A 20,288-nucleotide genomic window follows, 5' to 3' on the forward strand; every position below is an offset into this window, starting at 1 on the left:
ATTCCTTTTTTTAAATGTTATTTCTTCAAATTGATTCATGACCCTTGCTTATTTTGTACTTATTTTATTTTCACAGTGCTAGGGATCAAACCCAGGGCCTTGTGACTTATACTTTTAAAAATTAAGTTCTAGCAGTTCTATTTGTTGTGAGTACTAACCCTTTGTCAGTTAGATGTGTATGCATATGTTCTCCTGGTTCATAGTGCTCTGGCTTTCTCTTCCCTTCCCTCCCCCCACCCCCTGACTGGGGAATGAACTCAGGACCTCTGAGCTGACCTACATCCCCAGTCCTTTTATTATTTTTAAATTTGAAACAGAGTCCTCCTAAGTTGCTAAGTGTCCCACACTGTCTTGGCTTTCCAGAGTTCTGAGATTACAGGTGTACAGCACCACACCCAGCTTTCCTCTTTTTGGGGGGGCGGGGGGGGGTACCAGGGATCGAATTCAGGACCTTAAACTTGCGAAGCAGGCAAGGCAGCAGCACCACTGAGCTAAATCCCTGGCCCTTTTCCTCTCTTTTTAATGGTAACTTTCTCTTGTAAAAATTTTTTCAATTGTAATCTAGACTAAGTTATTTTTTCCTTTGTGATTTATTGAGTATTATTTGTTGTTGAGTAGCCTTTTGTCTCATAAAACTTATTTCCCTTAAATGCACATGTCCATATGGGTCTTTCTGCTCTGTTCCATGGATCTGTTGTTCATTCCTGCACCAACCATGCTTAACTTGGCTACTACTAGGCTCCACTCCTTAAAAGTTACATCTCCCCAACATGACCACACTGATGACCAAGTTCCAGCACAAGAACTGTGGGGAACATACTCAACCCATATTCAATCTGTAGCACTTTCACTTGGTAAATTATTATAGAAACAGTGCCAGATTCACTGGGAAATGTGTTATTGGTTCTGATTATCTGAATTTGGTCACCAAAAGATCCAGGTATAAGAGAAGGAAAGATTAGAGCAAATTCATTATTACTGATTAGGGATAGACCTTTTGAGTTTTATTCTGATATAATCTGTTGGACTGAAACCAGGAAGATGTCTACCTTTGTGTTTACATGTGTCTTCAGCAAGTATGTGGACCTTCATGGTCAATCAGCCATGGAAAAGAATGTCAGACGAAGCTAGAACTTCTACAGTGATAATGGGCCAACATTTATAGGACAAGAAATTCCCATTTTAATGTGGAGTATTTCACTTTATTTCATTTTATCTGATTATTTATTGGGTTAACTTGGCCGAATCCAGATGAATTTGAGGCCATCCTGGGGAGGATAAAAACAATAGAATTTTTGAAGGCTGGCCAAAAGCTAAGCAGCAATGCCACATACCCAAATTAACTCATTATCTTTGTCCCTAAAATCTGTCACTCTTTCAATATGCATCATTCTAGGGTGGCAGAACCCAGTGCCCAAAGCTGAGCTGCACGGGCCACACGTCCGGGCATCATTGCTGAAGACCAGTCAAGTCTCACGTATTCTACCACCTGAGGGTCCCAACTACACCCTTATCTCTTCATCTCTCCATCCACGGCCACATCACCAAGGCCATTGTCATCTTCAATGGAACGGCGACAATAGCTTTCTGACTGGTCTCTCAAACAGGTCTCAAGAGTCACCATCACGGCCACCTTCCCCACCCTGAGAGCCCAGAGGCAAGCCTAGTAATGTCATTTCTTTGCTTAAACTCCGCGTGGCTTCCCACATTCCCCTGAGGCCACCCCACAAACTGTTTAATATGATTCACTTAGACCTTCATTATCTGGCCCCTTCTGAACTTCGCCATCTGTCCAGGAGCTGGAGAAAGCTGAAGGGGGAGGGCCAGAGGGCCCGGGCACCCACGAGACAGGGGACGGAAGAGGTAACATTGCTCAGCATCCGTGCAGCCACGCAACTCGGTCTTCTCACAGACGCTCCTGAGGAAGGGTTGGGGACTTCTCCCTCCCTCCCTCCCTGTCTGCTCCTCGCCCCCTCCCCTTTCTCTCCCTTCCACTTCTCACTCCCTGGACTCCCCACATCTCCCTCCTGGACCCCGCTCCAGCCCAGCCGCCGGCGGATCCGTTGCCGACCCCGGCGGCAGAGCGGTGCAACCCGCGGAGCAGCCACTCGCCCTCTGCCCAGAAGAGGCGCGGAGGGGCGGTGCCAGCTCCCGCCTCGGCCCCGCCCCCGGCCCGGTCCACGCTGGCCTCCGCACCCGCTGCCAGAGCGAGGGAGCCCGAGCCCCGCGAGCATGGCGCCCCCGCAGCGCGAGCAGGTACGACGAGGCGGCCGGCAAAAGCGCCAGGGTCCCGCGGCTCCGGCCCGGGCGCAGGACAGCGGTGCGGGCCGCCCTGGAGGGAGGCCGGCCGGAAAGCGCGACTTCGGCCGGCGCCTCGGGGTGCTGACCCCGCCCTTCCTCCGGCTCCCCCGACCCGACCCCTTCCCCACCCCTCTCCGTCCTCTCTCCCGCCCTTCCAGGACGGCGCCATCCTTTCCCGCCCTCCACACTGGCAGCCTCCCCCCCTCCTTGGCACCGGGGCCCAGGCCAGGCTGAAGGCCGCGGGCATCGAAGCGGGGAGGGCACGGTGGCCCCGCAGCTCTGGGCCTCCGCGCGCAAACTCCGGAGTCCGGAGAGGCGGGCGCGGGCCTGCCCCAGGGTGTCCCTGGGCTGCCCATCCCTGCTTAGCCTGAGCGCCAGCTCCGGATGCTGGGATGCTGGAGCCCGGAGAGCCCGACTGGCCTGCCCTGGGGGTGAGTGCCATCCAGCCTCTCTGTAGTCTGCGTTCACGGGCAGTCCAGAGGCCCAGACGGGGCCCAGGCTGGGCGTGAGGGACGGGTGAATAGGATATAATCAGAGGCGGGCCTCTCCTCGGAGCTCCTGTTCTTGCAACAGGGCAAAATCACGCAGAGAGGGGAGACTTGAGTGCCTCAAAGCAGGTTCGGGCAGAGTGGTAGGATTTCCAGGAAGCAGGAGATTTCTCCTGGCTGGGGCCTGGGCAGAGAGTGACATTTGAGCGGCGACTTGGGAGAATGGTGAGGATCTGGCCCTGTGGTGGTGAGGAGGAATTAGAACTCCAGATGGATGAGTAGAAGTACCACACTGCTAGGAAATGAAAAAAAATTGGTGGGGGGCTGTGCCCGTGGGGAAGGACAGAAAGGGGGCTTCCATAATGATGGCAAAATAAGGGAAGGGCTAGGCTGTGGAGGGCCTTGCGGACCAAACTGTGCTCAGGGGCTTTCCTTTCTAGAATGGGGGAACCTATAGGGAAATCAATGGCTTTCATGCAAGTTTTAAACCCCTGTGATCCAAAGGGGGACATAAATTGAATACTCCGCATTTCAGGGGAGCCAGAGTACACAGTAGCATTGTGAGGGGCTGTGACTCCCCTAGGTTCTTGGTAGCCCAAGCAAAGAATTGAGCAGGACCTACAGAACCAGAAGTGAAAGCAGAGATCAAAGCTGACTGCGCTGCTCAGGGTGGGAGCAGGCTGGTGAGAAGAGCTCATGGCCCCAAAGGAACAGGTGTTGGAGTTTCTGTGTGGCTTTTCCGAGGAGGGAGTAGCTCCTGGAACTGACGTGGTGATTCCTTCCAGTCAGAGGCAAGTCTCTTTTCTGCTGGAAGGAGGAATTTTTGTCCTTACATGGACCTTGGAGGAACTGTCATGTTGCCTGAAGCCGATGAAGGGGTTGAAAGCCACAGTGCAAGTGATATTATAATTAATTATAATTCAGTGGGGTCACTTTCATTGTTTAGGATATTCTATAGCACACGGGTTCCCAGGCTAGGCCAGCCATTCAAAGGTGGGTGCACTTCATGGTTTTAGAGAGATTATCTTAGGCCTCCTAGAATCCCATAGTGCATTGCACCCTCATCTTTACCATCAGAAGCCTGTCAAAATCAGGCACTCCAGTTCTTGGAGAGCTAGCTTCCTCTTTACCCTCTGTCCTTCAAGCAATGCCCCCACCCCAGGGCCTGTTCTCTCTACCTCTTGCCTCATTGGGGTCACCTTTGCTGCAAATAGTTCCTCTTCCTTAAGGCTATTGTGTTACATAGTCAGCTTTCTGTTGCTATGAGAGAATACTTGACATAACTTAAAAGAGGAAAGGTTAATTTGGCTCACTGTTTCAGAGGATTCAGTCCATGGTGAGCTGCAACTCATACAACTTCTTGACGTGGAGCACCAGCCCTCAGCACACCTTCCTCGGCAGATGCCATCTTCTTCCTTATCTTCTTCCCCAGCTCATGTCCTTAGGTCTGTTGGGCCAATTACACCTCAGAGACAGTTGAGAGGTCTCAAAGTGGGAGTGCAAGAGAGATTGCAGGTTTGGGAGTTCCCTCATCTTGTCTGAAGCCAGCTTCCTAAGCCTCTGAATTCTCCCAAGAGGAAAACAAATCACTTTTCCCCAAACTGCCCCCTGCCTTCGGAGACATGATACCCTTCCCTTTGCAGCCTTGCACTGGTTGGCCCTTAAGAGAAAAAGGCACAAATTGATAAGAAAGAGTGTATTTGCACAGATGAGAGTTGCAACTCAAGAGACACAAATTGCAGGCAGTCTGAAATGTGTTCTGGGATCTTACAGATTTCAAACAAGTTTTAAAGGCAGAAAAAAATAATCACAAATGGGGACAGGGATTACATGAGTTATCTTTCAGGAATTTAGACCGGTGTAGGCAGGATAGCAAGCTGACTTGGAGGGGGACTGGGTGATTTATAAAGAATATCTGTAGGGCTGGGGGTGCAGCTCAGTGAGAAGCCCTTACCTAGGGTGCCTGCTGTCTGGCAGCGCTATCGGGGTGCCTGAATGAATGGGAGAGGAGTAGCCCCTGAGGCTTCCTGCAGGATGTGGGGGTCTAGGGGTGGGGCAGAAAGGAAGTGACTCTGGAATGAAGGAAATGTGTCGCTGGATGGGAAGGTTCTGTGTGACTAGAGAAGAGGATATGGGGGAACACAGGTCCTTGTGAGCCACGTTGATGACTAGGATTTCAAGCAGGAAGATCAGAGTGATCATCTGTTTTTCGTGGGATCACCCTTTCTGTGTGAGGGAGGAAAAAGCCAAGGCAAGGCCCGAAAGGAGGGGGACATCCAGCCTGTCTGTCCCTCTCTGCCCCTGGGCCCCCAGGAGGCCCTTCCTCACCACCATTGCTGGAGAGTGGCAACCCCTTCCCACGCTGAGTATTTTCAGTCACACACTGTTCATCTTTCCATAGAATTCACTAAGTCAAGCAGCTGTTTTGTCGGTTTGTTTATTGTCTGTCATTTCCTCTAGAACACAGGCTCATTTCTTGAAGACGTTGCCTGTCCTTGTTACCACTGAATGCCACTTCTTAAACCAGTACCTAGCACACGGGAAGCATGCTGAGTAAATGATTGAGTGAATGAGTGAGAAGTGGGTGAGTGAAGGCCAGAAAGGATGGAAAGAAGTGGAGATTTGTGAGAGATCGTACTTAGAGGTAGGATCAACGAGAGGGTAACGGTGAGAGGTACAGGTTAGGGTCAAGACCAGTGCCCAGGTCTCTGCTTTAAATGGCTCGGTAGATGTGGATTTGTGTGTGTGTGTGTGTGCGCCAGGGATTGAACTCGGGTCCTTGTGCTTGTGAAACAGGCAGCGAAATCACTGAGCTAAATCCCCAGCCCTAGATGTGGATATTGAGTGAGGCAGGAGACATGGAAGTGGGAGCACTTTGAAGAAATGACCGTGCACAGTAGCAGGGGGTGGGTTCACATATGGGACGGACAGCCACATAGAGATCTGTAAGAAGAATGTAGAAGAACCTGGAGCTCAAGAATGAGCTTTGGCCAGCTTAAATAAAGAGGCGAGCAGGGCTGTCAGTGGAAGATTGCAAGTAGGAGCCCAGCCTGGGCAACTTAATGACTTAGCAAAAATTCTCCAAGTTTAAAACAATTTTTTAAAGGCAGAGGTAGGACTGGGTGATGTAGTTCAGTGCAAAGGCCTTGGGTTCAATCCCCACTACTGTGAAAAAGGAAAAGGAAGAGACAAGAGGTAGATGCAAATGATGCTGTGAAGAAGGTAGGAGGGAAGGGACTTGGTGCCCTCTGATCACGCAGAGAGAGGCAGCAAAGCAGGCAGGATAAAATTACTTTTGAACTGTTCTTTGTGGATGGCATTGTTCTTATGAACATATTCAATATAGAGGAATGTGAAAAAGAAAACAGCCCAAAATGCATCACTTCCTGTGGAGCGTTCCTGGTGACCGTGCTTCTGAGCATGTAACTGTATTTCCATAAGCGCACTTGGGCTACGCACCAAGGTTTCAAAAGCTGCTGTTTACTTAACGATATGTCATAGAAATTTCTCTGTGTCGATAAATACTGATCTATCATATTATTGAAAAGGCCTTGTGATTTCTTTTACATAGATGTACAAAAAGATAGGCCTTTTTCATCCATTATGCTGGTGAGTGCTTCATTTAAAAAACAAGAATCTTTCGGTCCTTGGAAATTTTCTTGTAGTATAATTTCTTTTTAATGTCTTGCCATTTTCTATCACTGGTTCTAGAATTCTTTTTTTTTGGATGTGAGACCTCATGCCCAGCTTCTCTAATAGTTTGATCTTTTCTCTCCCATTTTCTGTGTACCCAGGTTATTTGTTTGTTCCATTTCATTGAGACAGAGTCTCACTAAGTTACCCAGGCTGGTCCTGAACTCGGCATTCTCCTGCCTCAGCTTTCCAGCATAGTTAGGATTAGAGGCATGCACCACGACTCTAGACAGTTAGAATTTTTAAAAATCATTCTCAGTCCTCAGTTTATCTTTAGTCCTTCCATTAGATTTTTCTGTCCTGCTTTTCTATTTTTATTTTTTGGTACCGGAGCTCGAACTCAGGACCTTGAGCTTACAAGGCAGGTGGCAGCACCACTGAGCTAGATCCCCAGCCCCTTAAATTTTTATTTTTCTTATTACATGTTTGCAGTACGTTATGATTACATCCATCATAGGGAGTTGGTATTTGTACACAACACGTTTCAATTCCTTCTACCTCCATTCCCCTCCACTTTCTCCCCTCCCTCCCAGCTCACTCGGTCTCTTGGCCTTTCCCACTCGCACAAGCTCTAGCTCCCCGTTTCCTGTCATCCATCCTTTATGTTGCTCTTTATTTATACTTTGGGCTTCTCATATGAGAGAAACAATGTGATAGTGAAGCTTGTGTGTCTGGTTTATTTCACTAAACATTAGAGTCTTGATGTTCATTTTCCTACAGATGACTCAAGTTTATCCTTCTTTATGCCAGAGTAGTACTCCATTGTGGATAAATATCACAGTTTCCTTATCTATTCATCTGTTGATAGATATATAGGCTGCTTTCAAGATTTAGCTATTTTGAATTGTGCTGCTCTAAACATGGGTATGCATGCATGCATCACTGTAATGGGATGCCGTTTACTCTCTGGGGGAGATACCTAGGAGAGTAGCTGGACTGAATGGAATTTTTAGTTTTAGTTTTTTGAGGAATCTCTATACTGATTTCCAAGGTTATTGTACTAGTTTATGTTCCCACCAACAGTGTAGAAGGATTCCTTTTTCCTGCAGCCTGGCCAGCATTTGTTATTAGATTTCTTGATGTTGGCCATTCTCCCTGGATTAAGATGCTATCTCCATGTTGTTTTAATTTGCATTTCTCTAATGGCCAGTGATGTTGAACATCTTTTCATATATTAATTGGCCATTTGTATTTCTTCTTCTGAGAAGTGTCTGTTTATCTCAGATGCCCATTATTGACTGGGGCTTTTACTTGGGGGGGACTAATTTTTTTGAGTTCTTTATACATTCTGGATATTAGCCGTCTGTTTAAGGCATAGGTGGAAATATTTTTTCCCATTCTGTAGGTTGTCACTTCACTATGTTGGTTGTTTCTTTTGCTCTGCAGAATCTTTTTAATTTTATGTGATCCCATTTGTTGATTCTTGATGTTATTTCTTGTGCACTGGAGTTCTGTTCAGAAGTTCTTGCCTATGCCTATGTTTTCAAGAGTTTTAACCATTTTATCTTCCAGATGATTAAGTATTTCTGTTCAAACATTTAGATCTTTGATCCATTTGATTTTAGTTTAGTACGTGGTGAGAGATATGAGTCTAGATTCAGTCTTCTGCATGTGGATAGCCAGTTTTCCCAGCACCTTTTATTAAAGAGGCTATATTTTCTCCAGCACTTTTTTTTTTTTTTGGTCCCTTTGTCAAAGATCAGAGGGCAAAATATTCCTGGTTTCTGTATCCTCTACCTCTACTGTGTTCCATTGATCCACGTGTCTGTTTTTGTGCCTGTGCTATGCTGTTTTTATCACTGTGGCTTTGTAATAAAACCTAAAGTCCAGGATTGTGATGTCTCCTGCTTTGTTCTTGTTACCCAGGATTGCTTTTGCTATCCTAGTCTCTTCTGAATTTTAGGATTGTTTTTCATAGTTCTTTGGGCAATGCTATTGATATTTTGTTTAGAATTACATTAAATCTGTATATCAGTTTTGGAAGTATGGCCATTTTGACAATATTGTTTCTGCCTAGGCAGGAAGAGGGGACATCTTTCCATTTTCTAATGTGCTGTCCAAAGTCCTTTTTCAAAGGACTCTAGTTTTCTAGTTGTAGAGGTCTTTCACTTCCTGGGTTAAGTCAATTTCTAAGTATTTCATTTTTCTTGATGTTATGGTGAGTGGTATTATTTTCCTAATTTTTTTCTTGGTGAGTTTATTATTAGTGTACAGGAATGCTGTTGATTTTTTTGTGTTGATTTTGTAGCCTGCTACACTATTGAATTTGGCTATTCTGTGAGTCTTTTGGTAGGATTTTTTTGGGGGGTCTTCTATGTATAAGATCATTTCATCTCCAAATAATTATAACTTGACTTCTTCCTTTCATAGATGAAAGATAGATACATACACACATACATACATCTCTCCTATTTCTTTGTCTTGATTGCCCTGGCTAATGTTTCGCTACTGTGTTGAACAGGAGTGGTGACAGTAGACATCTTGGGTTTTTTTCTGATTTTAAAGGGAACGCTTTCAGTTTTCCCCCATTTAATATGATGTTGGCAGTAGATTTGTGGGAAGAGTATTTTATCAGATTGAGATAAGGTCCTTCTATACCTATTTTCCTCATGGTTTTTGTCATGATGGATATTGGATTTTGTCAAAGGCTTTCTCTGCACCTATTGAGATGATCGTATGATTTCTATCCTTGCTTCTACTTTGTGTTGTATTATATCTATTGATTTACATATTGCCTTAGTTGCTTTCTCTTTGCTGAAACAAAATGCCCAACATCTACAAGAGGTTTGTTTTGGCTCACAGTTTGTAGAAGCTTCAGTCTACGTTCAGCTGGCTTCAAGGCAAGGTGGCACTCCAGAGAGGCAAGGCAGAGGAGAAACAGCTCCACAGGCAGGAAGTAGAGACAGTTCAGGGAGTGGGAAGGATATATCCTTCCAGGCCACTCCCCCAGTGGTTCACCTCTTCCCACCAGACTTCACCTCCCAACATAACACCCACCGTCATGGGACTAATCCAATATCACACACCCATGACCTGATTACCTCCCAGAAGTCCCACCCATGACTGCAGGAAGCTTTGGGGGCATATCTAGATATAAACCATAACACTATGCTGAACCATCTTTGCATCCCTAGAATGAAGCCCACATTGTCTGATATATGGTCTTCTTGAGGGTTGTTGTGTTCTGTTTGTGAGAATCTTATTGAGAATTTTTGTATCTATATTCATTAAAGATACTGGCCTGTAGTTTGGGTCCTGGCCTGGTTTTGGAATCACATAATGCTAGCATCCAGAATGACTTTGGAAGTACCTTCCCTTTCAGTGTCATTAATGAGTTTGAGGAGTATTGGTATTAGATCTCCCCTGAAATTCTTGTATAATTCAGTGGTAAATCCATTGGGTTCTTGGCTTTTCTTAGTTGGTAGGGTTTTTAAAAATGTCATTGCCTATTATTGGATTATTTGGGGTTTTTATATCTTCTTGGTGCAGTTTTAGCAATTTATATGTATCTAGGAATCTATCCTCATCTTCCAGATTCTCCAATTTGCTGGTGTACAGGTTTTCAAAGTAGTTACCAATAATCTTCTGTATTTTGGTGGTCTGTTGTGACTTCACCTTTTTTATTTCCAACTGCATTGATATGAGTCTTTTCTTTCCTTCTTTTGGTAAGATTGGCTAAGGGTTTGTCTATTATTCTGAAGAACCAGTTCTTCAATTCATTGATTCTTTATATTGTTTTGTTAGACTAAATTTCATTAATTTCTGCTGTGATCTTTATAATTTCCTTCCTTGTACTAGTGTTGGATTTGTATTGTGCTTGCTTTTCTAGAATCTTAAGGTGCATCACTAGGTTATTTATTGGGCTTACTGTTTTTTCTGATGTGGGTATTCACAGCTATACACTTCCCTCTTAAAACTGCTTTTATCCCATAAGTTTTGGTATGTTGTACTGGTATTATCATTTGATTCTAAGAACTGTCTGATTTCTTCTGTGGCCCATTGATTGTTCAAGAGTGAATTGTTTAATCTTCCTGTGTTTGCATCATTTCTGTGTTTATTGTCATTGATGTCTAGTTTGATTGCATTATGATTTGATAACATACATGGGATAATTTTGATTCTTCTGTATTTCTTTAAGCATGCTTTATGGACCAGTATGTGATCTATTTTTGAGAAAGTTCCATGTGTTGCTGAATAGAATGTATATTTTGTTCGTGGTGCTGAAACACTCTCCAGACATCTATTAAATCCATTTTTTTCAAAGGTGTGGTTCAACTCTGAAATTTCTTTGTTTTGTGTGTATGTGTGTAGCTGCTCTATTTGTGATAGTGGCATATTTACCCCTTCTCATAATTGTGTTGATGCTTACATGGTGTATTGTGTCCAGAAGTGTTGTTTTATGAAGTTGAGTGTGCTGGTGTTCAGTGCATTTATATTTATAATTGTTATCTCCTCCTGTTGAATTGCTCCCTTAACCAATATATTGTGTTCTTTTCATCTTCTGATTGGTTTGGGCTTGAAGTCCACTTTGTCTGAAAATAAGATGCCTGTTTGTTGTATACAGCATGTGTTGAGTTTTTTGTTTATAAAATTATGTCTTTTGATTAGAGAGTTGAGATTATTCACACTGAGAGCTATTACTGAAAGTTACTGGTTTATTCCCATCATTGCATTATTTTCTGGTTGCTTATTCCCACCACCACCACCACCACTTAACTGCTTTCCCTTCCTAGCGTATTCATTCCATTAGACTTTTGTGGCATTGTTGGCTCCATTGTCTCTTCCTCGCATATCCTTGAGAATTATTTGAAGTACTGGTTTAGGGGTATGAAACACCTCATTTCTCCATCAATTTTGAAAGATAATTTTGCAGGATATATAAATCTAGGTTAGAAGTTATTTTCTTTTAGGGCTTGAAACTTCATTCCAAGCTCTTCATGCCTATAAGGTTTGTTTTGAGAAGTCCGCTATAATTCTAGTGGGTTTATCTTTAAAAGTGATTTGTTGCTTTTCTCTACCAGGTTTCAGGATTCTGGGGGTTTTTATTCATTAAGTTTATTGGTACATTTTAGGCATATGTTATGATCACATTCATTATTGGGAATTTGTACCTATACATGATATATCGCTGGAGAAGTTGTTTTTTGATCATGGCCATTCAGGGTTCTATATGCCTCATTTATCTCTGTGTTAAAATCTTTCCCCATTCTTGGAAATTTTTCTGCTGTTTGTTCGGCAAACAGGTTCTTTATGCCATTTGTGCTGTCTGCTGCTTTTTCACTAATTCCAGTGAATCTTAGGTTAGTCTTCTTTGCATCATCTAGCAGATGTTGGATCCATTTTCTATTTTCTCTTGCTGTTTTTAAGGTATCTCTGAGTATATGGTCACCTGAATCTGCTATATCTTCTTTTCTGATATTCTGTCCGCACACTGGTTACTTCTGCTGCCCATACTTTCAATAGAATTTTTAATCTCCTGGATTTATGTTTGGTACCTTTTCATGAGCTCTAATTCTTTGCTAAACTGGTCATTCATGTTGGTGTCATTTTGTTTAGCTCAGTTAGCCTTTTATTTGTGTCTTGTGTAAGTTTGATAGACATTTTGTTTATTAAGTCCATTAGCCATTTAGTTATATCATCTTTGAGTTCACCAAGCTCCTTATCAAGTTAAAATTTATTAGAAATGTTTGCTCATCTTGTAGAATACTTGAAGAACAAAGTACTCACAATCCAAGGTTTTGCTGTATATTGGAAAATATTGCCCTAAAAGTAGACTCCTTTCTAGAAAAAAAAAAAAGTTGTTTTCTAGTTATTGGGAACTATAACTAGAAGAGAGATCTCTTGAAGAGTATCATCATTGTAATGGCTAATCTTGATTGTCAATTTGATTAGCTGAAGAGACACTTAAGAGTTTAATGAAGCACAATGTCTGGGTGAGCCAGGGGGAGTGATCTTGAATGCTATATATAGTTTCCTTCACCTTCCTCTGGGGCTCTTCTGCTGCTCTCTGTTTCTGGCTGCTGTGAGGTAAGAAGTTCTCCCCCAATCCCTCTACCATGATGTTTCTGCCTTAAGGCCAGCTGACCATAGACCTAATCCCCTGAAACCATAAGCCAAAGAAACCATTTTTCCTTTTGATTGTGGATGCCCAGCATTTTGTACCAACAACAGAAGGTGATGAATACAGTCATACTTTTTATCCAAGAAATAGTAGTTTCAGTATCACTTTACCTAAGGAAATTCTTTCTTGTATTTAATGGAAGTTTTTTTAGGTATAATTTCTACCCCCTAAACTTTCCTGGTATTCAACAGAATATCACCCTACCTCATTAGAAAGGACTTAGATTCTAGTGGATGGTTGGAGACAGGTAAGATCGGGGCTATATTACGAGGAAAAGGCAAATGGAACTTTTCTGTCAACATAATTAACAGTTCAGTGGTGCTAAGGAATAGTCAAGGGCTTGCATATGCCAGATGAGCCCTCTACCACTGAGCTATCCTTCAGCTCTTTTTTATTTTTATTTTGAGACAGAGTCTCACTCAGTTGCCCAGATTCACCTCAAATTTGCAGCCCCCCTGCATCAGCCCCTGAAGTAGCTGGGATCACAAGTATGCACTACCACACCTCTGGTTTAAGCTAATTTTAACATCAAACCCTAGGAGCCTTAGAGAACACAAAGAAGAGAGTACTATAGGTTATAACTTTTAGTAAGATAATTGGTTCTTGAATTAAGCATCTTCTATACAACTCTCATGTAATGTGTTACTTATGCTCACAGAATCCCAGTGAAGTGGGCATAAGTGGTTGTTGTATCAACCGCCAGTGTCTATTAAGGAAATAGAGACAAACATAGGTTAGTGATGTGCCCAAGGTCATTACCCAAAGGACCACTGGTTGCTGGGTGCTGCTCGATGGCCACATGGCGTACAGCTCAAAGCCCATCCCCTGGTTTCCCCTCAAAGCAGAGGTCAGCAGATAGCAGTCTCTCAAACAAAGGGGAGACAGGTACCAGTATTACCTGAGTGGTTTTTTTGTTCTTAGAATTTGACATTGAGCCTGGCTGCTGGGACCTCCATTTGTGTACTGGGGACCCACTTGGTGGGATCACCCGGAGCCACACAGGCAGGAGAAGCTGCCAGCATCAACACCGCACCACCTAATTCCTCCTTCCTGGCATCATTAAGGAAGCCCTGGAAGCAGCACTGTGCAAATGCTGCCTAAACCAAACCGTGACACTTAAGCCCTGTCATCCAGACCTTTGTCTCCTGTAAGAGGGTCCCTCATGCCTCTGACAGAAGTCTAGATGTTCTCAAGGAGCCCCTTTACCTCCAGTCAGAGGAATCCTAGGCGGACCATGGATGGCATTTGTTTCTTTCCATCTGCCAGAATTAATTACACCATTTGAAGAAAGCATAGGGGAGAAAATCTGGTTAATACCAGGTTTGTATAACAAATGTTTTATTTGCCTTTCCTTCTTTGCCATCTTTGGAGCTTTTAGCTTTCAAACAGTGTCTTTTAACACTGCTGGACTGGGGATTCGGTTGTCTTTGCTCTCTGAGAAGATGATGTCTTTCCAGTGATTGGATTTAAATGTTTCAAATACAGTGGATTAGCAGCAGTCAAGGGAAGGCAGCACAAGGGTAGACTCTGTCCTGGGAACAGGCCTGTGCTCTCCAGTTCAACTGCAAGGCTACAAGGCCAGAATGCACCCTTCCCTGGGGTCACTATCGATGCCTCCGTACCAGGAGGGTCAGCATTGCTCCTAACAAATACAATTCCAGTCTGTCCATGTCCAAAACCCTGAACTTGGAGGAATGTTTTCACACTGACATCATTTAAGACAGCAGCAAAATAAATGTTTTGGGGTGGGCACTGGATTCACACATGATATCCCGGAAGCCAGAGCAGCACTGTCTACTGGAAGGCTCTCTAACCTTGGCCAATTTGCCAAATCCAAAATGCAGGAATGGAGCCCCATCAGGTACTCCAACCTAGCAGCAAAATCATCGACAGTGAGCTAATTGCTGATGTTTTGTTGTTACTCATTTGTTTTCGTTTTGGATCAAATTATTTTATTAGGGCTTTCATCCTTAATTAACTCTTACTAGAGAACATCACTGATTTTCAGTTTGAGTTTCTTGTATAGTGCTTTAAAATACAAGCTAAGAAAGTAAGGAAATTTTAACAAGGATCCTTTTTTTCAGATTTCTCACACAAAGCTTTCTGAAGATGATGCATGGAAGTAAGTGACTGGTATTTTTAACAATTGTTTTATTAAATATATTTCCATCTTAACAGTTTGAGAAATTGGAGTTGTCGTTTTATTTGTAAATTCCTCAAGAGAGGAAAGGCAGAGATAAGATAGCCAGTGTCTCTGTAGAATAAAGGCACTGTAGTCCAAAATGGCACGGATTTCATCAGTTTCCTGCACTTTGATCTATGCAGTGCCACAAAGCTAGATTAATACAGTCTTTAACGTATGGTGAAATCGTTAATATTTATTGTAGCACATGATACATCTGGTTTTCTGTATGTGCTACTTCCTATGTGTTCTGGGACCTACTATGAGGCCACTGGGCACGGAGAGTTGCACATGAAACAAACATAAATAGTTCTTTGATTTTTGCATGGTAATAATCGATTATCAATGTATTCCTACACAAAATAAGGAATGCTTTTTACATTTGGATACTAATTTATACTTTTCGAAGTACTTCCACATCAGTTAACCCATTTGAGATGCATGCTAATTATACCTGTGTATACGTATGCATGTGTGTGCACATATACAGTAGATAAATTAATATCATAAATAATATTTTATTTTCTATCTGTGCAAGTCCTATCTTAGATTGATGATGAATTCACTGTTCCATCCACATGGCCTAAGTTGAAAGTTCACTAGTTACATAGAATATTAAATATTTATTTTGGATTTAGGGCTGTTAAAACCATACCTAAGCTCTTGTACCTTTTTCATTTTTCTTCCCTCTCCATTTCTTTGGAGGAATGAATGTATTCTTTATTGATGTGAGCTTCTACAAGTCATTCTTATCTTCTAAATTCAGCTTCCAACAGAGATTAAGAGCTCTGCGATTTTATTTAAGTTGCTTCCAGGATCTGGCCTCAGCTTCATTTGATCAATGAAGGAGTTTCTGTCCATCTATGTACCTTCCGGAACCAACCTTCTGAGAGTCCATCCCAGGGAAGCTGGAGTCCAGCCGGATAATTTACAGGCTCCCGGAGGCTCGTTTCTACACCTTCTCCACCAGGGGGCACCCCTGGGATTTGGATGGGAGCCTTTCTGAACCATTCGGTTCTTCCAGATTCTGGAAATGCTGGCAGAGAGAAGCCAGTTGGCGTAGCCCTCGGGAGTCTTTAAAAGGTGACAGTCTTGGGCTAGGGATTTAGCTCAGTGGTTCCGCCGCCTGCCTCGCAAGCGCAAGGACCCGAGTTCGATCCCTGGTACCAAAAGAAATTTTTTTTAAAGGTGACAGTTTTGAGGCACAGAATATTCCCCAGCAGTGTTTTCTGGTTGGTTCCCTAGCTATCTGCACACAGTGACTACTTACGAGTGGAAACTTTAGGGGGGGACCTTGTGACTGGTGGTGCCCATGTAGTGAGAGATGAGTTAACCAATATTTAGCAGTTGGCAACGCTCAGAATCCTTCCCCTTTCTCCTCCTCCTGACTCCAGGCCTCACTCCCACTCTGGACCAGCGGATCTCAATCTTAGTTGCTCCTTAAAATCATGTGGGAAGCTTTCAAAATTACCAATGCTTTGAACATTTAAACACCATATGCCATTGCTATGTACAGTTTTCATATATCAGTTAAGAAATAAATTTGAATTTAAAAAAATTAATTAATGATGCCTGGCTTCCATCCTGGAAATGCTCATTTGCTAAGGCTGCGCTAACAAAATGCCACAGCCAAGTGGCTTAAACAGCAGAAACTAATTTACTCAGAATTCCGGAAGCTAAACAAACGTCCCGGTCCCGGACTGGGCAAGTTTCAGCTGACGGGTCGAGCAAATAAGGCTTAGGTCTTTGCCATAAGAATCTGGGGCAGGGGGAAGTGATTCAGCCCCTAACACACAGCGACGGTACTTAATTGATCCAGGGTACAGCTCAGCACTGGGATTTTTAAATCTCTTCATGATTTCTAACTGAAGATCAAGGTCAAGAACTGCAGCTCTTTAGGCTTCTTCAAGGTCATTTCTATTCTAGGAAGTTAAGCCATAAGACATACATGGAATGATTTTCTCTAATGTGCAAAACTAACTTCCCAACTAAAAACTGAACCATCCTGCTGTTGTCTGAATGTCTATGCATGTCAAAGAAAACACAAAGGCCCATTCTTTCTCCCTATAGTAATTATACAACACTCCATACAGCTCACTGTGGAGCTTTTGCTTGTCCCATGGATAACATTTTCCCCTTCAGGATGCTGGAAGTGGAACTGTGGGATTTAATGTTTAGCCTGCTGAATTTTGGACTTGTTTTGGTCCTATTCCTTTGGATCCCCCTGTTTGTAACTTTTGGAATGGTAATGTCTATCTTGTGCCATTGAATGTTGGAAGTGCTTAACTTTCTTTTCATTTGTACAGGGATTTGCAGCTAAGAGTTTTACTTAAATCTCAGAGGAGATTTTGAATTTGAAATTTTCAGCAGTGCTAAAACTATTAGGACTTTGGCAACTCTTAGAGGTGGACTAAATGCCTTTTGCGTAACAGGATGTGCATGAGTCTTTGAGGGTCCAGGGGAGGAATGTTATGGTTTGTGTCTAGAGGCCCCCTCAAAGCCTCATGGGGTTAGGGTTTTTTCAGAGGTGGCTGAATCTAGAGTGTGTGATGCTAGGATTAAGGGTGTGTGATAACTAAATCAGTCCACTGATTGGTTTGGCACTGCCTTAATCCCAGTAGTTTAGATAAGATAAAAGGGACAGAAAGATGCCATTAAAGTCAAAAAAAAAAAAAGCATTTTCCACTTCAGCATAGGCACCATTGGCAGGATGTCCTTTTATTTGAAAATAGTGGAAAGTACTTGAAGTTACCAATGCTCTTCTGTTTTTGACTTTCAAAAATGACAGTTTTATATGATTATGCCTAATAATTGTTATTATTTTTCATATAGGTACAACTAAAAAAGCATGAGTATTATGTCATATAAACCAAGACGTTTAGAGGGATTATCTTGAATTTACAAATGAGAAAACTGAGACTCAGAAAAGATAAGTGAATTTCCCAAGGACACGAAGCAATGAACTGGCAGATCAGGGACTGGAGCCCAAGTCTTCCAGGGCTCATCAGTCCTTCTCAGCCTCGCTGCTTAACTTAAGAGACAAGACTGATTAGGCAGGATGACTATAAGTTCAAACCCAGCCTGGGCAACTTAGCCGACTTACATAAGACTGTCAAAGTAAAACAAAATGTAAAAGAGCTAGAGATGTAGCTGAAGGCAAAGATCTTGGGTTCAATCACCAGTATGAGAAAGAGAGAGAGAGAGGAGAATAAGATTCAGGTCAAAATGATGTGGGAAAGCAAAGAGCTGAGAGGCATTGGTTTTGTTGACAGAATTGGCTATCTTTTCCCAAACCTAGGAGGAAGGGGAGAAAGCAAGAAAGACTTAGTAATAAAAAACTTACCACCACCTACAGTGGCAACCCTCATCTTCCTGTGAGCCCTGCCTTCTGTTTGGTTGTTTGTTTGTTGTTGTTTGTCTTGTTTTGTTTTGCTGAATGTGAGAGGGTTGAGGGCTTTTTCAGATGGGCTCATTTGCGGTTCCAGTCTGCAGCAGGAGCGGATGTACAAGACGCACCGGGGCCACGAGTCCATGCACGTGGAGATGGTGTTGGTCTTCCTCTGTGCCCTGGTCATTGCTCAGGTGGTGCTGGTGCGGTGGAGACAGAGGCACGGCCGGTCCTACAATGTGAGTTGCCCCAGCCGCTGGAAGCCTGCTGCAGCGTGTCAGCTTGACTGTCCTTTTGCTGCCTTTTGCCTCCTCAGTGACTTGGAAAGAGGGACTTGGGTTAACCCTGTGGTTCTCAGGCAGGTGCAGCTTTGCCTCCACAAGACATTGGGCAATGTGTGGAAATATAATTGTCACACCCTAGTTGGGAACAGAAAGGAGAGAGGAACTCCTACTGGCATCTGGTGGATAGAGTCCAAGGATGGTGGTAAACTCCCTACCATAGAAGACAGCTCCTCACAGCAGAAAGTATTTGGCCTGCATGTCAATAGTGCCTAGAGAGCCTTTAGAATAGGTAAGCCTTTGGTTTTGGAGGTGGGAAAGTATGCATAAACAACTTCTGCTGATGGTCCAGGGAAAGGAAGATTAGGAAAAGAAAAGCAAAAGATTGAGGCTGTGTTTCTTAGCAATAAATAAATAATAATAAATATTTGCAGTAGTCTTGCCATGAGTGGTTTGCATATCCATGAAAACATGTCCGTGCAAGTAAAGACCACACTGACCCCAGCAACACAGAGCAAGGTTGCTTTCTCACAGAGCTGTCTCACTGCAGCATATCCACCAGCGCTTCCCCATCTCGGGCAGGGCCCAGAGTCACACCCTGTCCCTCCTGGACCTGCGACCTTGCACTGCAGTGTGTAGAGCAGTGGTTCTCACATCGTAGGCTGCATCAGAATCACCAGGAGGGCTTGTTAAATCACATTCCAAGGTCTCCTTCCAAAGTTTCTGATTCAACAAAGACCTGATAAGTTGTGTGCCTAACAAGTTCCCACTGATGCTGATGCCACTGGTCCTGGGACCATACTTTGAGATCCACCAGTTTAGACTCAAGCGAGACCTAAGTCCTGAGGATGCTGCAAAGGGAGAAGGTCCTCAGTGGACACTCCACATGGCGCTGGGTGCTGGACCAGACACTGTGCAAGAAGACAGTGTATGAGGTATTGGACCAGGACCAGTCCTGTAGTTTATGTTTACTCTTCATGAACATTATTTTGTGTTAGCATACCATTTAAAGGAATTCTCAATACTGAGCAATATTTAAATTTAGGCCATTTTTAATATTTTGGTGAGAAATGGGGATCTTGTTTATTTTTTTTAATTCTTTTTGTTTTTTGGTACTGGGAATCAAACTCGGGACCTTGCGCTTTCGAGGCAGGTGGTGGAACCACTGAGCTAAATCCCTGGCCATCTTATTTTTTTAATGCACACATGAATGCGTGTTTTAATGCAAATGCATGAATTTGCTACCATGACACCATTGTCTTCTCAGTTAAAATACACACATTATATCGCACTTGGATAATTTTTTAAATGAATGAAACTAAAATCAAATTTCACTATTCAGTCTCACATCAAAAACTCCTCAAATATATCTTAACTATAGTTTTTCTACCTGCAAGATGGAAATATCTAAGATAGGAATACCTAAAGTGAAATTGAGATCCTAAGAAATTAGTTCATAGGTCTCTTCCACCTTTTCCTGATAACTTAGAGTTAGCTCCAGATTAGATAGAGAAATAAGTTCTGTTTCCAAGGTAGCAGCGGTATGGATTGTGCACAGACAGCCCTTGCCCTGGAAGGGAAGTGAGTTGACTTGCATTGTGTCACGTTCCTCCTCTGCCATTTTTGAGGGCTTCTGAGGTGGCTTATGTCAGAGTCCATCTTCCTCTTGTCAGCTCTTTGAGGATACCTGCTGCTGCACTCCAAGTCCCCTCTGAGTACTTGTGACCCCTGGAGCTTCTGCCCTTACCGACTTAGCCCACACGGGCCCATGCAGACTGCCCTCAACCTGGCATCTGGCTGGCCTATTGAAGTGTCTGTCTGAGCCATTCCCCGC

At 43.4% G+C, this 20,288-nt stretch overlaps 1 protein-coding gene across 9 annotated transcripts in view; it reads left to right on the forward strand.

Annotated features, from left to right (window-relative positions):
• The first annotated feature begins 2,003 nt into the window (after positions 1–2,003).
• Positions 2,004–20,288, forward strand: part of Rnf175 (ring finger protein 175) — a 50,468-nt gene continuing 32,183 nt past the window's right edge. The window contains exons 1-3 of one of the 9 annotated variants that reach the window (XM_004869208.4): positions 2,004–2,256; positions 14,688–14,725; positions 18,271–18,412. In XM_004869208.4, coding sequence (XP_004869265.1) covers positions 2,233–2,256; positions 14,688–14,725; positions 18,271–18,412 — 204 coding nt within the window. In that variant the 5' untranslated portion in view covers positions 2,004–2,232. Of the gene's footprint in view, positions 2,257–2,464; positions 2,733–14,687; positions 14,726–14,776; positions 18,413–20,288 lie in introns of those variants that run through there. The other 8 variants (XM_013067232.3, XM_013067233.3, XM_087205755.1 and 5 more) reach the window with 8 other exon arrangements.

The sequence above is a fragment of the Heterocephalus glaber genome, unplaced genomic scaffold (assembly GCF_053883595.1).
Source record: "Heterocephalus glaber isolate CG9 unplaced genomic scaffold, H.glaber_assembly_v1.0 deba00000613, whole genome shotgun sequence".
Classification (NCBI taxonomy): Eukaryota; Metazoa; Chordata; class Mammalia; order Rodentia; family Bathyergidae; genus Heterocephalus; species Heterocephalus glaber.